General features: G+C 42.0%; 2 protein-coding genes across 7 annotated transcripts; both read left to right on the top strand.

Moving 5' to 3' along the window:
* The first annotated feature begins 491 nt into the window (after positions 1-491).
* LOC143324434 (aryl hydrocarbon receptor nuclear translocator-like) lies at positions 492-12,870 on the top strand. 6 transcript variants are annotated; one of them, XM_076736901.1, is made up of 20 exons: positions 651-827; positions 1,477-1,570; positions 1,728-1,769; positions 1,877-1,924; positions 2,799-3,012; positions 3,623-3,836; positions 3,988-4,090; positions 4,192-4,257; positions 4,450-4,535; positions 4,696-4,772; positions 5,357-5,491; positions 5,620-5,694; positions 6,659-6,810; positions 7,080-7,202; positions 7,701-7,788; positions 9,820-10,007; positions 10,802-11,012; positions 11,204-11,381; positions 11,467-11,603; positions 11,700-12,870. In XM_076736901.1, exons 1-20 carry the CDS (start codon positions 791-793, stop codon positions 11,781-11,783), a joined length of 2,352 nt encoding a protein of 783 aa, XP_076593016.1. In that variant the 5' UTR covers positions 651-790; the 3' UTR covers positions 11,784-12,870. The 6 variants fall into 6 exon arrangements, with proteins under 6 accessions (XP_076593020.1, XP_076593016.1, XP_076593017.1 ...); XM_076736902.1 differs by having other exon boundaries at positions 10,799-11,012; positions 11,207-11,381; XM_076736900.1 differs by having other exon boundaries at positions 10,799-11,012.
* Positions 12,871-15,029: 2,159 nt separating this feature from the next.
* On the top strand, positions 15,030-15,351 carry LOC143324159 (cortexin domain-containing 1 protein). Its single transcript, XM_076736406.1, has one exon. It carries the CDS (start codon positions 15,030-15,032, stop codon positions 15,213-15,215), a length of 186 nt encoding a protein of 61 aa, XP_076592521.1. The 3' UTR covers positions 15,216-15,351.
* The last annotated feature ends 415 nt before the right edge of the window (positions 15,352-15,766 follow it).

Raw genomic sequence — 15,766 nt, 5'->3', positions numbered from 1 at the left:
AAAAAAAGCTGCATATATAACAAGCAGGATCAGTTAAGAAAATATAAAGCATTGTTGTAGCTCAAAACACCCCCTCAAAGGTGGCTCCACATTGACCAGCAGCGACATTGCTGCTAATACATAATATGTTACACATGTTATTTAAACTTCAGTGAACTTCTTTAATCGGCTAACATTATGAATGCAGGCCTTTAACCCGGAAAATAGAGTATTTTTACATCACCTCATTGGTATGTCTTCTTAAGCTAATGATCTCAATATTTCCTCCACCAAACAACAACTTCAGGGTCAGATGCTGGAGGAAACCACCAGAAAGTCAGAGTCTGCCGCACTTACGATATATACCCAAACGGTGGTGCTCTAACTTTACGGACTCGCACCTCCCTCCATTGCCAGCGGGGCGGTGCTAAACATGGATTTCCCAACATTTCACGTCATTTGTATCTGGCTTGTGTCGTATCCAATAGAAAGAGGAGAAAAGCAGACACTGTAGACACCTTGCGCCCTGCTAGCTTGAAACGCCATCTTAAATAGAAAGGGGGTTTAAACCGGGAGAAAACAGGGTAAAGGGCACTGGGGGGCGCAAACTGTTATTTTTGTTTGTTTTTTAAATCATCGGGTCACTCTGGGACAGTACTAGACATGGCTTTGCGCGTTTCTAAGACGAAATAAAGGCGCATACGCAAGGAAATCGGCAAGGCACTTGGTAGCCTCTAGCTAGCTAGCTAGCAAGGGGGAGGGGCGGGGGGGTGTTTGAGGATTTTTTTTCCGGACCCGAAGTTGTTTGTTTATGTTATTCCACACGGACATGTCCTCTTCAAACCCAGGTAAAGTGCAATAAAAATCACAGCGACAGTTTATTGACTTCTAACTATGCAACTGTTAATCGGATGTAGGCGTTTTGTCATGCAGCGCTGAAGTGGACACTTTCCTAAAGATAGCGTGACAGCATCAGCTAAGTTAGCTTAGTAGCAAATGCCACAGCAAGGCTAGCTGGTTATTGCATAAGTGGTAGCTTGCTGGCATGCTAGCCAGCTCACAGTGGCTAGATTAGCGCTAGCTAACAGTTAAGATAGCTCAGCTGCGATCTTTTTACATGGCTAGATGAGATAACGTGAGGTGAGAAGTTAGCTGAGTACCATCCTGGTGTAGTTGATGTGTGTCTGTTTTTAGGTAGTGTTGCTTGATAACATGCTAAATGTATCTTTAACGTTAGCTTGGTGTCGTGATTGTTCTAGGTCTTTAAATACAGTTTGTACACACGCATTAAGATTGTACTTAGTTGATGAGGGGCTAATTTTATACTAAACGTGCAGACTGTAAAATAAAACCATGTCATTTCTTTGTGTTAATAATAATTTGGCCTGTATGCATGGGCACGAGCGAGTGGTTGAACGGTAGTTTCTTTTTCACAATAGGAAATCAACTGTCAGCTCTGCTACATTTAGTCTCTCTATGCCTCTGTGTTATTAATAGAGCTACCAGACCCAAATCTGGGTATGGGGGGAAGTGGGACCCAAGCAAGTGGCGGGGCTGTTGTACCAAAAGGGACCAACAAAAGAAGAGCTGCGTAAGTGTGTGTTAGTGGTGCATTTTGTGCTGACATGTCAGTATTGTGTTATGTGTATTTGCTGACTTTCAGTTGTTCTTTCATATGATTGTGGTGAAAATTCATGTGAGAATACTACTGTGAAGCTCCTCATGTGGTGCTCTTGTCCTTATTACAGGCCGGACTTTGATGATGATGAAGAAGGCAATAAGTTGTTCAGGTTTGCTTCAGTTTGTTCTGCCACAAGAAAGATGAGGTGGTATGTCAAATGTTAGGATAGTTGACACTGCAGAGACAACAAGCAATGTTTTCTTTGTTTTTCCTCAGGTGTGACGACGATACAGGAGGTTCCAATGACAAAGAGCGCTTTGCCAGGTAGGAGGATAACATAGGAGAAATAGATTTGTCTAGGGGGTGTAGGGGAGCAGTATTATTGATACAGACCCCATGCTGCTCTCTTTCCACTTTCTATTTTATTTATTTATTTTTTTTACGCTTCTTTTTATTTTGGTAGTGATTTTTGGGCCTGTGTTTTAGTGGGTTGGTTTCATTTCCAGGTTTTTGGAAGAAGATCAGAGTTTTGCAGATAAGGAAAAACTAGCCAGGTATGGCCTGTACCACTGTGGAAGGCTGCCTCTCCTGCTTGTATCCATAACAGTATTGAATGCACTGATCAAATACTATCCTGTCTGGCTGGTACCCCAGCAAATTGTCATTTTGACATCACAAAATTACTGGTATATTCTGCCGCTTACTGCGTCTGTTTTGGTGCTTGTCAGAATGTTATGTTTCTTTGCCCAGGGTAGCTGGTTGTCTCTCTCAACCCACCACTGTGTTATGTGTCACTAACTGCTATGCTGTGTGTGACTCAGATACATCTTTCACTTTGATAATCCCTTCCTCTTGAGCAACTGTCCTCTCTGTCTTTTTCTCTCCCCCCTCTCAGGACATCTGAAGGATCTCTCTCTATCTGCACTTGCTCTCTTTTGCCACAATATCTGGCCTTGAAAGACCAGGCTGTCTTACTGTCACCATCATTATAGACCATTGACTACACGTTATTGTTTTGGGCGTTCATCATTTCTCTCACCGTCTCTCATTCCCACCTCTTCTTCCCAAGTGGCATACTTACATTGCAGCTCTAACTCTAAACTCTACTCCATGTTGTCCACCCGCCCGTCTGTTTTCCCCATCTCAATCCCTCCTATCCTCTCCACCTATGCCGTCCTCCCTCGTTTCCTCTCTCCAGGGAGAATCATAGTGAGATTGAGAGGCGGAGGCGCAACAAGATGACAGCCTACATCACAGAATTGTCAGACATGGTGCCCACCTGCAGTGCACTAGCACGGAAACCAGACAAACTCACCATCCTACGAATGGCCGTGTCCCATATGAAGTCTCTGAGAGGAAGTGGCAATACCAATGCAGATGGGTCGTACAAACCCTCTTTTCTCACTGACCAGGTATGAGTGACCGAGACAGAAATTTTGAAACTGATGCGTCGTCAGCTGTGAAATATAAAAGAAATCAGGATTTTGGTGAAGGCCTGTTCAGAGAATGAAAAAAATTCAGATAAGGCAGTGCTACTTTGGTAGAAGTCACCATAGTGAATTTAATATACAGGCCTCACACATGCAGTTTAGTTCACGCTAAACCTCTGAGCTCAATGGAAATAGAGTGAAAGAGGACCGAAAGTCTCACCTTTTAAGTCAGGAAGTTAGTTTTCTCACATGGTAACAGAAGGGTAGTTGCTGTTTTTGAATTTACTAGTGTAATCTAAATTTGTCCCTTGGTCAACTTGTAAATTGTTCAGAATACACTTTGTGAATATGCAGTCGCTGTAGGAGAGCCTCCAGCAACTGGTGTAACAAACATGGAGTTAGCGCATGTCTTTATACACCCTCCCCAGGTTAACAGTGTGGACAGCAAAGATCAAGGTGCATCGGCATTTGGGTCTAAATTTAGAGAAAAGGGAGTTTATCACAAAAAAAGTGAAAACATGAAGACTGTAGGTTCATGCTCCATGATCAATCTCTCAGTGCTTAGCATGTCTTTGATGCCATCTGTTTACAGGAGCTGAAGCACCTCATACTGGAGGCAGCCGATGGCTTCTTGTTCGTGGTGTCATGTGAGACTGGGCGCATTGTTTATGTCTCTGATTCCCTGACACCTGTCCTCAACCAGTCACAGTCTGAATGGCTGGGCTCCTCCCTTTACGATCAGCTCCACCCAGATGACACAGAAAAGCTCAGGGAGCAGCTCTCTACTGCAGAGAATAACAGCACAGGTGCGTAGGATGCACACAGACGAAATATGCAGACAGAAGTCAATTTCTGATCACTGTTCATGTCAAAAATGTGTCCTTTGTCAGTATAAAAAACATGTCCCCACATGATCGCCTCACGATTGAGTTGAATCTGACTTTTTGCCTTCTAAAGGGAGGATGTTGGACTTGAAGACCGGAACAGTGAAGAAGGAAGGTCAGCAGTCATCAGCCAGAATGAGTATGGGAGCCCGTCGATCGTTCATTTGCAGGATGAGGTGTGACTCATACTATGCATAATTACCCACTTTATTATCTTTATTGATATGTCTGCCTGGATGCATAAATTGCCCATGTGGTGGCCTGTGTGTAATTGCAGGTGTGGCTCTTGTCAAGTGGAACCGCTGTCCATGAACAGACTGAACTTCCTTAGGAACAGAAACAGGTGACCAGAACCAAAGTTTTTCTTTTGTATTTGTTTTTTAAAATTGTGCTGGGATTTCTGTGCAGACAATAAGCCTTCCTGTGAAAGCCAGTGGAAATGAGATGCATGATATAAGCACAATTTTATAATTGGTGTAGAAATAGGACTTGTTGACCTGTACTTCACATTTTACAATTTCTTCCTTCACGTCAGGAATGGTTTGGGCACAGCCAAGGAAGGGGAGCCCCAGTATGTAGTGGTCCACTGTACAGGGTACATCAAGGCCTGGCCCCCTGCAGGTAATACGAGTAATTTTGTCAGGGTTGCCTATAACTATCTGTTATAGTTACGCCATAATTTAACTAAGACCTGTAAATTATGCTAAATGTAATAAATCATATTCATGAATTACTCCTCGGGGTCCATGTTAACATAGTATTTGCATGTTTTGTCTTTTAGGAGTATCATTAACAGACGATGACACAGACAACACTCAGGGTAGTCGCTACTGTCTCGTCGCCATCGGGAGATTACAGGTAGGATGGATGCCTTGTGTCAATGCACTAAAGCAACTTACAGAGATAGTCGTTTTTAACTAATGATGTACGTTCATTATTCAGTAGTATATATCTGGAAAGGAACAAAAAGTTCTGTAATTGTGAAATTGTAACCATTTGTTTGGATCTTGATCCACATAGCTGATAATTTGTATATGTCAACAAAGAATAAAATCACCTTTACTGGTGGTAAAGAGACATGTTCTTTTGAAAAAGAATATCTACCACAAGCCAGTATTTTATGGTCACAATCTGCAGTCTTATCTGAAGTGGATTATTGCTGATGTTTGCACTGTTACTGTGCGTTTTGAAATAATTTCTTGGCCTGTTAGCTGTCAATGAAACATTGATGATATTCATGACTTTTGAGTAAGCACCCAACAGGGACAGTGATGATTTGTCCAAGTAGACAACCAGATGATACTGAACATATTAAATACAATGCGCAATGTGACTTTTAGCTTGCTATGATCCATTGAACATTATTGTGCAGACTTGTATTTTTTTGAGTATTGTGCTTATGCTAAAAACTGAGTTTTGCCTTTATTTCCCCCCCACTTCAGGTTACTTGTTGCCCAGGTGACACAGACATAAACAGTATCAGTGTTCCAGTGGAGTTCATCTCACGCCATAACTGCCAGGGCATGTTCACCTTCATAGACCACCGCTGTGTGGCAGCTGTCGGCTACCAGCCGCAGGTAAGACTCACAGCTGGTGGAAATATCCGGGACAGGCACTGTGTGCTGGACGGCATCCCCTGACAACTGCTGTCCCAGAAGTTAATGTTAATGTCTTCGAGGGTAATGGTGGTTGCTGTGTGTTGCAGGAATTACTGGGGAAGAATATTCTCGAACTCGCCCACCCTGAAGACCAGGGCTTACTGAGAGACAGCTTCCAACAGGTGAGGAATATGAATCTGTGCAGCTTTCTGAGGACTGATTTTTAGCTCAGCTTATCTCTTGTGTTTGTACCACCACATTAGTGTGTTGAATGCACTTGAGAATACTCCACTGATTAAGTATCATACTCCTGTAAAATTGTTGAGTCATTGTTGACTCACAGTGGAGGGTTTAAAAAGAAAAGCTCAAAATCGACACAGCAGAAGTCTGTTTTATTCCACTCACACGCTTCTTGTTTCTAAAAACCCAGTGCTTACGTTACTCACAATGCAGCGTCACTCTACTGTACAGATTCAATTGTGTTTTGCAAGTGGAGGCTAATGTAGCTTCAAGCTGCTAGCCTCAAGCAGAGATGTGGAGGGGGCTACAGAGTTCTGGTAAACTCACTTTTAGTCTTCATCCCTATCCCATGTGGCCTTAAGTGACATCATTTTAGGCAGTTAGTCAGACTTCATGCAGCTCCCTCGTTAGCTACAAAAGGCTTTGTACAATGCAGTAATACTCAGGACCTGTAAGCAGACTTTGATGTGGTTCCGTTTAAGTAGCTGAGTTCTTGTTGACTTCGTGCAGTAATCTGATTTCTTAAATGTGCCCGTTTTTAATCTGGGTAGGCTCTCCTGTGAAGGCCGATTTATTGGTCATGTTAACACCATATCAGATGTCTAATCTGCATTTGCGTTTACATATGCATAACAAAGGCTGGACATGAGGAAAATATAGCTGTGACAGCAAGCTTGTATTCACAATAAAATAATTAAGAGACAGAATAAAACTGATCCCAAGTAACATCCTCTAAGTCTAAATTAGCCACTTTCTACATCTGAAAATTTGACCATTGGTTAAAAAAAAGACATTCATGCTGAAAGATATCTCCCTGTAACAAACCTTTGTGTGCATGTAAAACCTCGTTTTCACTGATTAAACATCATATTATAACTGTTTGACCGGCTGGACTTGTGTCCACAGGTGGTGAAGCTGAAGGGCCAGGTCCTGTCCGTGATGTTCCGGTTTCGCTCCAAATCAAGAGAATGGATCTGGATGAGAACCAGCTCCTTCACCTTCCAAAACCCGTTTTCAGAAGAGATTGAGTATATCATCTGCACTAACGTCAATGTCAAGTGAGTCACACTAACCATAGAATGATTTTACCAACACTGGTGATTATGCAACATGATTACACAATCAAATACAGCACTTAATAAAACCACTGACGTCTTGAAATGTGACTGTTGTGAAAAATCCCACGGTCTGAATGCTTACCTATCACCCTCAATCCCCAGTTCCTCTTGCACCCTGACCACAACCCCTTTTAAGAAACCACACACTGATCACTCTCTTCCTACCTCCCACCTCTCCTCTGCACCCATCTCTGATTGTGGGGCAATAGAAACTCAACACAGGACCCCCTCACTCCCATCTCCTCCCCAGGGGGTTCGCTGCCCCCATCCCTGGGCCAGAGCAGCCCAAACTGCGCTCCTGTAGTGCTCAGCCCTGGGCAGGTGGCCACCAGGTGAGACCAGGCCTGGCCTGACTATCCTCCCCATGCATGGGAGAACGGGCTGCTTCTTCATGGGACTTCACTGCTGTTTGTAGCACACTGCAGTCCTGTTTTTGTTTTCATTTTCCACTCTTGGTGATTCCTCTCTCTATCGTACTCATCTCTTTTTCCCTGTCGTATTAGAGCAACAGTGCTGTCGTCTAATAAGAAGCATGTGTAATAGCTGTTTTCTTATAGTTGGTAGTGAATTTGGTTTAAAGAGACTTTGAACACAGGAGGTGTAGCATGTTAGCCGGATGGATTTGTATGACAGACCTTTCTCTCCTGAAGCGTGTTACTGTGTTCCTCTTCTGTCCTTGTTTCTCTTTTATGTTGCCATGGTGACTGGTGGCGGGTTGAGAGCTATTTTGTCAGCAGGTGTTTGGGATTTCTCACTCAGGAGTGGAGGGCACGGAAATGGAAATGAGGCTATTTTAGACTGACTCTCCCTCACTCTGCTTCCCTTTTCAGACAGTTACAGCAGCAACAGCAGGCCGAGCTAGAGGGAGGGGGAACCAGAGACGGCCTGTATGAAGCAGGACCAATCACCCTCTCACAGGTAAGCCCAGGCACATATGGCGACACATAAATGTCCAGTTTGATTGAAGCGTGGACTATGCCCTGTTGGGTCCCTTGCTGTAGTGACTGATCAGGCCTTTTTATGGAAACGGTGGCAGGATGTTGATTACTTGCCCAGCAGGAAAACAGAGGCGGATGTCAAGAGAGTTTCATTGTCACAACGGACTGCCTGCTGTTTGAATGCATGCTTGAACTGAGCACTTTCTCTGTAGTACTTGATTATCTAAAGATATTTTAAGCCTGGAAATGTCCCTAACAAAATTCAAAGTGCCACATTTGATCACAGTCTTGACTGAAACTCTGCTCTTGCCTTCAATGTGCATGTAGTTGGAGCTACGCAGTCAACTAGCCTTTGAAGTTATTATGTCCCCGTGCTGGCAACAGCCGTGGCCAAAGGCACGATGTTTTCAGATTTTCGAGTTGTTCTCATGAATGCAGTATCTTAAGAACACCTGGAGGGAATTTCATTATATTTCATTACATCTAGCACAAACATCCACTTAGACGTTATAATTAATTAACACTGAATTATCGCTAATTCTTACTTTATTCAAATGTACTTGTGAATTATTGTGGTTAACATATTATACATACTTTTCATGCACACACACAAATCACAGAATGTTTGTCGGTGAAAGTTGGTTTAAAGTCATGGAAATCAATCGGCCCAAGTGTGAATGTAAAGACACAAAAAGTAATTAATCTCGTAAAAATATACATAGAGTCTACAAGAGTAAAAGAAAGTTGAGTAAAGTGCATAAGTTAGTGAAACACTACACAAACAGTTACCTAGAATGTTCTATTAGCAACACGTTAGCTCCAAACAGCTAGTTAGTATTAAGGCTAGTTTGGTTAACAGTAAACTGATAACAGAAAAGCAACTAATCTCCCCAATTATAAACAGCAGCCACAAAATTTAACACTAAATACTATTGAGTACGCTAAAAGAGTATGAGAGTTTTTTCAGTGTGCCCAAAACTGTAGCATGAACTAAACTGCACACAAACACTGGACACTACACTTGCATGAATATCCCAAAATGCAATGCGGCATTGATGCTAGCTAGACACTACATATTAGAAAGCAACATTAATTGCTTTTGTTTTCCAGTAATTTAAGAATTGTTTGGCAAAGAAGATGCCAGCGAGATCCAAGAGTTTGTCTGTGGCTCACAGTTCTTCTTCTCTATCTTCTTACTGCATGCATATCAAAGAGGTATTATATGATTATCGTAATTTGTATGATCACAGCTAGATAACGGTAGTACACATATTGAGTATGTAGTGCATACTATGGAATTTCGGAGGGGCCTTCACTGACAGGTCTGAGAAAATGGTGGATAAAACAACGTCTGTTAAACTGCCTTGGACCTGTGCCAGTAGTGGTTGCTACCAGCAACAGCTGCCGTTGGCAAAGCACTTTATTTACTCTGTCGTGTCCTCTTTATGTACCCAGTGCTCTGCTCTGCTAATTCTACTTCTGCTGCTTCTGTCTCCTCTGCACATATGACACCTGGTGCATGTTTGTTCCTGGAAAAGGGTTTTCTCTCTGTGTATGTGTGTTGTACTGTACAAATTGTAAAGATTATACATAAATAATAAGATACAAGAATACAGTTGACTTGACTAGGGCTGCAGCCTAACATACAGTAGCTCAATATTGTGGTTGGTTGTTTTTTTCCTGCTTTTGAGTCCAGTTTAGAACTCCTTTTGAAGAACTTGGTAGATTAATGTAATGTCTCCTGCTATTGCAGCTTCCTCCATCTGTGGTGAATGTGAGATATCATATTACAGAAACTAAGTAGACGTTTGATGTTGGTGCCATATTTGACAGCAGCTTCACAGCCTCTGTAAACATACCAAATGCAAGTGTGCTGAATTGTTAATTTCAAGTAATTAAACCTTTAGGTTGAGCTAATGAATGTTCACAATTGAAGTCAGGCCAGTTCATCACCTCTTAAAAAAAAAGTTTTGGCGCGCAATCCCTGACTGGTACTTTTGGTTGTCCTCAGATGCCAGTGCAGCCAGTGACAGCAGCAGGGCCAGACCACAGCAAGAGCCTTGAGAAGCCAGAGCTCTACCCCTCCCTGTTCCAAGGCCCAGATCAGACCAAGGTCCTGCCCTCCACCCCTACTCCTTCCACGCAGCTCTACTCTCCAGCCAACAACTTCACTGCTGGTCGTCCCAATGACGTGTACAGGTAGGAGGTCTTCTGTGTGTATACATGTCTGTGCATGTGTTCACATGTACACAAGATGTTAAACCTGGAGGGAATACTTCATCCAATCAACTCCTTGGACAGTTAATGTCACTTACTAGAGAGAAGAAGTTCATGATCATATTCTTACACAAACACATGGCGCAGAAAGGAGGAGTGTGCCTGCAGCTCTGTTCTGTTAGGTTGAGATCTGACTTCATTCGGGTATATTGTGAACTTGGATAGCAGACATTTTGCCAACCACAATAAGTATTCTTGATCTTAAGATAATTTGATTGTTATGTTCTGTAAAGTATATATGAATAACCACAGGGACTTTGCTGTCATGGGAATGAATGTATGTAGGCTTCCAGCTGGTTTGCATGTCTGGAGGTTTTGCCTATAAGAGCAGAGCTGGCATGGGCTTTTTTTGTCATGATATTGTCTTGTGTGCAACAATAGCTCCTGGGAAAACTCCCAGTTCTCTCAATTGTGAATCTGCCATATACTGCAGTCCACATGAAGGGTATAGGAGAACAAAGGCTTCCCACATGTGCTTTAAGTGGGTACAGATGCTGCCTGACAAAAATTATGGTCCCTTCTGAATGTATTCCTGAATGTGGTTACTGTATGTTTCGAGTTGTTTCTCTCACTGTTGCGCTGACTTTGAACACCATTACCTCATTTGCTGCTAACCTGAAAAGAACATGTTTGATCAAGGGTGATTTTTTTCTGTCATTATTTTCTCTCAGTAAACAACAGAACGCTCTCTCTCTGCTCTTCACGTTTGTCAGCAGGCAAGTCAATATGACTCCACAGATAGCTCCACAGATGGCTCAGCCAGGCCACTCAGCAGGACAGATGTTGGCTCAGATGTCTCGTCAGAATGGAGTCCCGCACTCAGTTACCCCGTCCAGCACTGGCAACCCCCTTCATGGAGGACCAGCAGGAGGAGGATGGCCTGGAGCTGGTGCTGGAGCTGGAGCTAGACCACAATTTAATAACCAGGTAAGCTGGTACAAGATTCATTGCCTGATTTTTTTCCTAAATGTTTGGTGTTTACTCAAATTTCATTCAAAAAGGAAACAAACTAGACATGCTTTCCATATAGATACTTTTATAGTATTATATCACTTATTTAACATCGACCCCACCTATCTCGAGTCAACAGATGGAGTTACTCTTCCTTTTCTATCCAGCAGGTGGCTCCCCAGCCAGCAAAGACCATGTCTCCACCGTTTGGACGCATGGGAGGATTTGGAGGTGGCTCCTCCAACTCTTTTGACCAGATGCCTACAGGTGCTTCTCCCACCACTACCAGCGGTGCAAACTACCCTCCCATTAATGTGCGTGCCAGCCTCAACACCAATGGTTATGGTAGGTTGTGTGCGTGCATGTGTCAGTCTCATCTCTCTGTTTTATACAAGTGCATCCTCTCACCCCCCACTGTACTTCATCCCAGATGGCTCTCAGTCTGGGGCACAGTTCCCCTCTCGGGCAGCGGAGGCAGTGTGGCCCCAGTGGCAAGGCCAGCAGCACTCACAGAGTAATGCAGAGCAGCATCCTCACGCTCAGGGCAACCAGCAAGACATGTTTCCAGTGAGTGATACGAGCCTCGTCTCTCTTTCAAGCACTTTCTTCTCCTTCTCTCAGTCACTTTAAATTAAACCTCTTTGTCTCTTTAATCTGATTCAGGATGTGTTGTCTATGCTGGACCAGCCTGCCAACTTCAACAGCGATGACTTTGAGATTCCAATCTACCCTCCATTTAATGAGTGACCTGGTCAATACTTTTCTGCTGGTCTAGCCCTTTGTCGTCTTGGCTGTTTTTGCCCTCAGTCTTTCTTATATTTAGCTCTTCTGCTCCTCTTCCTGCTCCTGAGAGTAGCACTAATCCCTTGCTTTGCATGGCTTAAATTGCACTGCCACAAGCCAGTTAAAGATGGAGGGATATATCTGACTGCAGATATACAGGGGAGGCTAATCAAGGATTTGCTACTGACTAAAAGATGATTATTTTAACAATATTCCGGCCATTGTAAGAGAATTCTCTAGCTAGCGTTCCCCAAAGCTCAACAACCTATGTTGTAGATATGTGATATATATATATCTATATATATATATATATAAAAGCGCACAATCACACAACCACACTTGAATAGATTGCACAGAAACCCTCTCTCACACTCTGGTAAACATACCCAGGAAGAAAACATACACACACAAAGGCCTTTTATTTTAATATGTTCCTAGTTTTACTCAGGCATTGATGAAGAGTGTATTTTGCTGTTGTACCCTTTAGCATGTAGACTAATCACTCCGATCATGTATTAAAACTCTCAGGAAATTGCAGGGATATACAGCTTTCTTTGGTGATTTTTAAATTCTCAGCTGTGGCACGCAAACCCACCACCGTCTGTGCTAACCTCACTCACCGTTTTAAACCCACAGCATGTCTCTGCATGTAAGCACTGCTTTCATGGAGCGCTTCAGCGATACTGAGTACACTTTTCTCTGTACATTGGTGGCTTCACCTATAAATTTTATAACTTTGTTTGTCCTCTACATGTGAGGATTTCTTCTTCAGTGAATGATTTACTTCAACAGCAGACACATAGTGTTACAATGGCTGCGTACTGTTTGTCTCAGTGCCCATTGGAAATGTATACAATCTATTTTTCTTTGCCTACATATATACAGTATGCACGTGTGTATGTATTGTAAAATGGATGCGTACAGAGTCATTATCAACTTTAACACAGTCGTAGGGTGTCTGACTTGCTTGATAATCTTCTTTCTGTGGCCCTGCTTTACCCTGTACCAATAATGGGCTTTTTGTACTCCTTTTGTAAAAGAAATATAAAAATCTCACAGCAATAATTAACAAGCAGGAATTGTGTACCTTTAAAGCCATTCTTTGTTGTCATACATGTTGTCCTTGAATAATGTTATTTTAAAAATGGAGACGTGGTAGTAATGCTTGATTTAATTGAAATGTTTCCCAGTATTTTATTGTTATTTCGACATTTTTGATGATCTCTTGACTTCTTCATTGCCCTTGTCTGATTGGTATTTTATTCGTGGTTTGATCAGGGTATTCAGGATTAAAATGGAATAAACAGAGACAAAAACAAAATGAGCTTCACTTGAGACCCCCCCAGAGTATTTTTTTTTTTTTTTTTCTAAGTGTTTTGTCCTCCTGTTTGTGACAGACATTTTGACTTGGACTGAATCTTTGCCAACCAGCTCCAATCACCTGTGTTTTACAATCAGTTTTTGGTAAGTTTGTATTGTAGACGATCGTTGTCAGACGAAAAATAATTCTTCTAAAATATTTGAATTTGTAAAATGTGGAATTAGTTAAAATTTGACCCTTTCGATTCCAGTTTTCCATTGTTGGTGAGTAGCACTTGCACACTCATGAGGACAAATTATGTAATTGTATGAAGACGCGTGCTGATAATTGTCCAGTTTCCATCTTCATGAGGGTGGTATGTCGGTGACTATGTGGTCTTTGTTCTTGTTGATAACTGCGTTGGTTGCTCTGTATCGAGACTTCTTTTTTTTTTTTTTTTTCCAATTATGTGAACTTTAATCACTCATAGAAACACAAATATATAAATATACTGTATATGTCCATGAAATGTTAAACGAGAGAAAGATATGTTTGGTTTTTGTATTAAATTGTTATATTGTTGAAAATGAAGAAGTGGGACTGTGTTTTGAATTCATTTAATACTTAATCACAAAGTCATATTTGATGATCGTTGCTTTACTGCAGCAGTACACTCTACTGATCACACTCACGCAGGCTGTCTTTAATTACATCCATGCATGTATTGACTTCCCTGAAACACTTTAATGTTATTAACGCGTAAAGAAACAGAAGCCAGCTTTGGTTTGACTGACCTATATCTGCTTTTCCTTCCCGTCCTGTGTCTCTGTGAGGACACAGAGACCTGTGGGTATGTCCTGGGATCAGTTTCTGCCTTCTTCATTCCCTCCTCTCTTTCTCAGCCTCGAGGTGAAAACAGATTTAATTAATGCTTGTACCGGTGTTAGATAGGTTTACAGCTATGCCCTGTTAGGGTTGCACTCGAGTGACGTCTTGTGCTGTAAATCTTGTTTTGCTAGTTTCATTTCAACACGTGCTCTCTCCTCCTGCTGTTTTCACTCAGATCCACTGTTATTAGCATAGAGTCACTTTACTCTTGACTTGTGTGTCTCCCTGAAGTGGCATCAGAGTACAAGCAATCTGCATTTTTTTGGTCAGGATCAGTTTCCAACCCTCTCAAGTGGATTGCCACGAAGGCATCATATCCTCTTTCTCCTCCTCAACCTTTCCATTTTGCATCCTTTCTATTTTAAGCACATATTTTCCTTCACTTTTAAGACCATAAAACAACCATGAGCATATGTGCAGACGTGTGTTGAGTGAAGTGATTCAGTATAGACAGTGCATCTTAATCTGCACACATTTGCTTTGTAAAGCTTTAAAAACGTGTGCACGGCCACATTTTTCTGTTGTGTTTGTCATGTGTTCATGCCTTGTGCTGACCAGGGATCCAGTGACTCTTGTTAAGGTGTCATCTCCTGTACACGTCTCCTGTCCTGCAGAGACCAGAGAAATGGGTGTTCTAATCACAGGAACGGCCTGATCGTTACCAAACTCCCTATTAACTATTCATGGAGGACACAGGTGCCAAATGGGGCTCTGTGCGTCCACCAATCCATTTTATGGAGGACAGTAAGTGTCAATGTTGGGAGAAGAAAAAGAGGCCACACGTAGAGGAATGGTTTGTCGAATTCAGACAAAACAGAAGAAGAGTTGGTGTCAGCGAAAAATGCAGCGTGATGGACTGTCTTTCAGCATCAACAGAGGAACTGGTTGAACCCATTCAGATAAGGGTAAACTGGATTTTCGAATAATCTACTACTACTTTGGTGTAAAATAGGGAAATAAACTGAGGAGACAACTAAGGAATAGACCTTTTTTTTTAAGTGTGCATGTGTGGATCTGTCATCATGGACCCTCCAACCCTTCCAGTAAGCACATTTGATGTGGATGTGGACCTTGGTTTTGCCCTTTTCTTCTTTTTCCTGCTCTGTTTCTTCTTGTTGGTGGCCATTGTCCGCTGTGCTCAGATGGTGCTGGACCCTTACAGCGCTATCTCTGTCACGACGCACCAGGAGGAGCAAACAGAGGACTGATGAACCTGCACATTACACAGGAGAGGTGACATCTATCCAAACTCCTCAAATGGGACCACAAACATCAGTTGCCATGAACCAAAGAATAGTTTTTCTTAAGACTGAGACAGTCTGGTGGAGCTCTTTTTGACCTAATTCCAACTTTTTTATTATTTCCACCTTTGTAAACATTTTGCACAAAAAAAGCTGTCTTACCAGCAGCAGCCAACAACTTCAAATCATGTGAGTATGCAATGTAAATCACACAATATACACACAATAAATGTGCAGTGCTGTCTATGCTTACAAATAATACAAGCTATGCATGGTTATAGATACAATTAGACATGGTTAGAAAAATCCTCAAAGAGAAAATAAACCTCATTAAAATATTGTTGAAATGTGAAACATTTGAGATTCGAGTCATTGTCACCATGTGGTGAAATGTGCAATAGGTTCATGCTTTGTTTTTGTTTTTTTTTTTAAAATCTTGAATTTTAAAATACAAATGTTTTCATTCAGGTGAGCCTTCCTGGTGTGATGAGCATAAATACATGCAATTCCATAAACTG

The sequence above is a fragment of the Chaetodon auriga genome, chromosome 8, assembly GCF_051107435.1.
Source record: "Chaetodon auriga isolate fChaAug3 chromosome 8, fChaAug3.hap1, whole genome shotgun sequence".
In the NCBI taxonomy this organism is placed as follows: Eukaryota; Metazoa; Chordata; class Actinopteri; order Chaetodontiformes; family Chaetodontidae; genus Chaetodon; species Chaetodon auriga.
The sequence above is the reverse complement of the archived record's forward strand: the minus strand, read 5'-3'. Positions and strand labels throughout refer to the sequence as shown.

What these genes read in the sequence shown, in the direction of transcription:
- LOC143324434 (XM_076736900.1), top strand. Translation starts at nt 791, where the DNA reads ATGTTATTCCACACGGACATGTCCTCTTCAAACCCAG. An exon ending in CAAGGCCTGGCCCCCTGCAG is followed by an intron (nt 4,536 to 4,695) that starts GTAATACGAGTA and finishes TTTGTCTTTTAG; the next exon opens with GAGTATCATTAACAGACGAT. An exon ending in GACCAATCACCCTCTCACAG is followed by an intron (nt 7,789 to 9,819) that starts GTAAGCCCAGGC and finishes GGTTGTCCTCAG; the next exon opens with ATGCCAGTGCAGCCAGTGAC.
- LOC143324159 (XM_076736406.1), top strand. Translation starts at nt 15,030, where the DNA reads ATGGACCCTCCAACCCTTCCAGTAAGCACATTTGATGTGGATGTGGAC.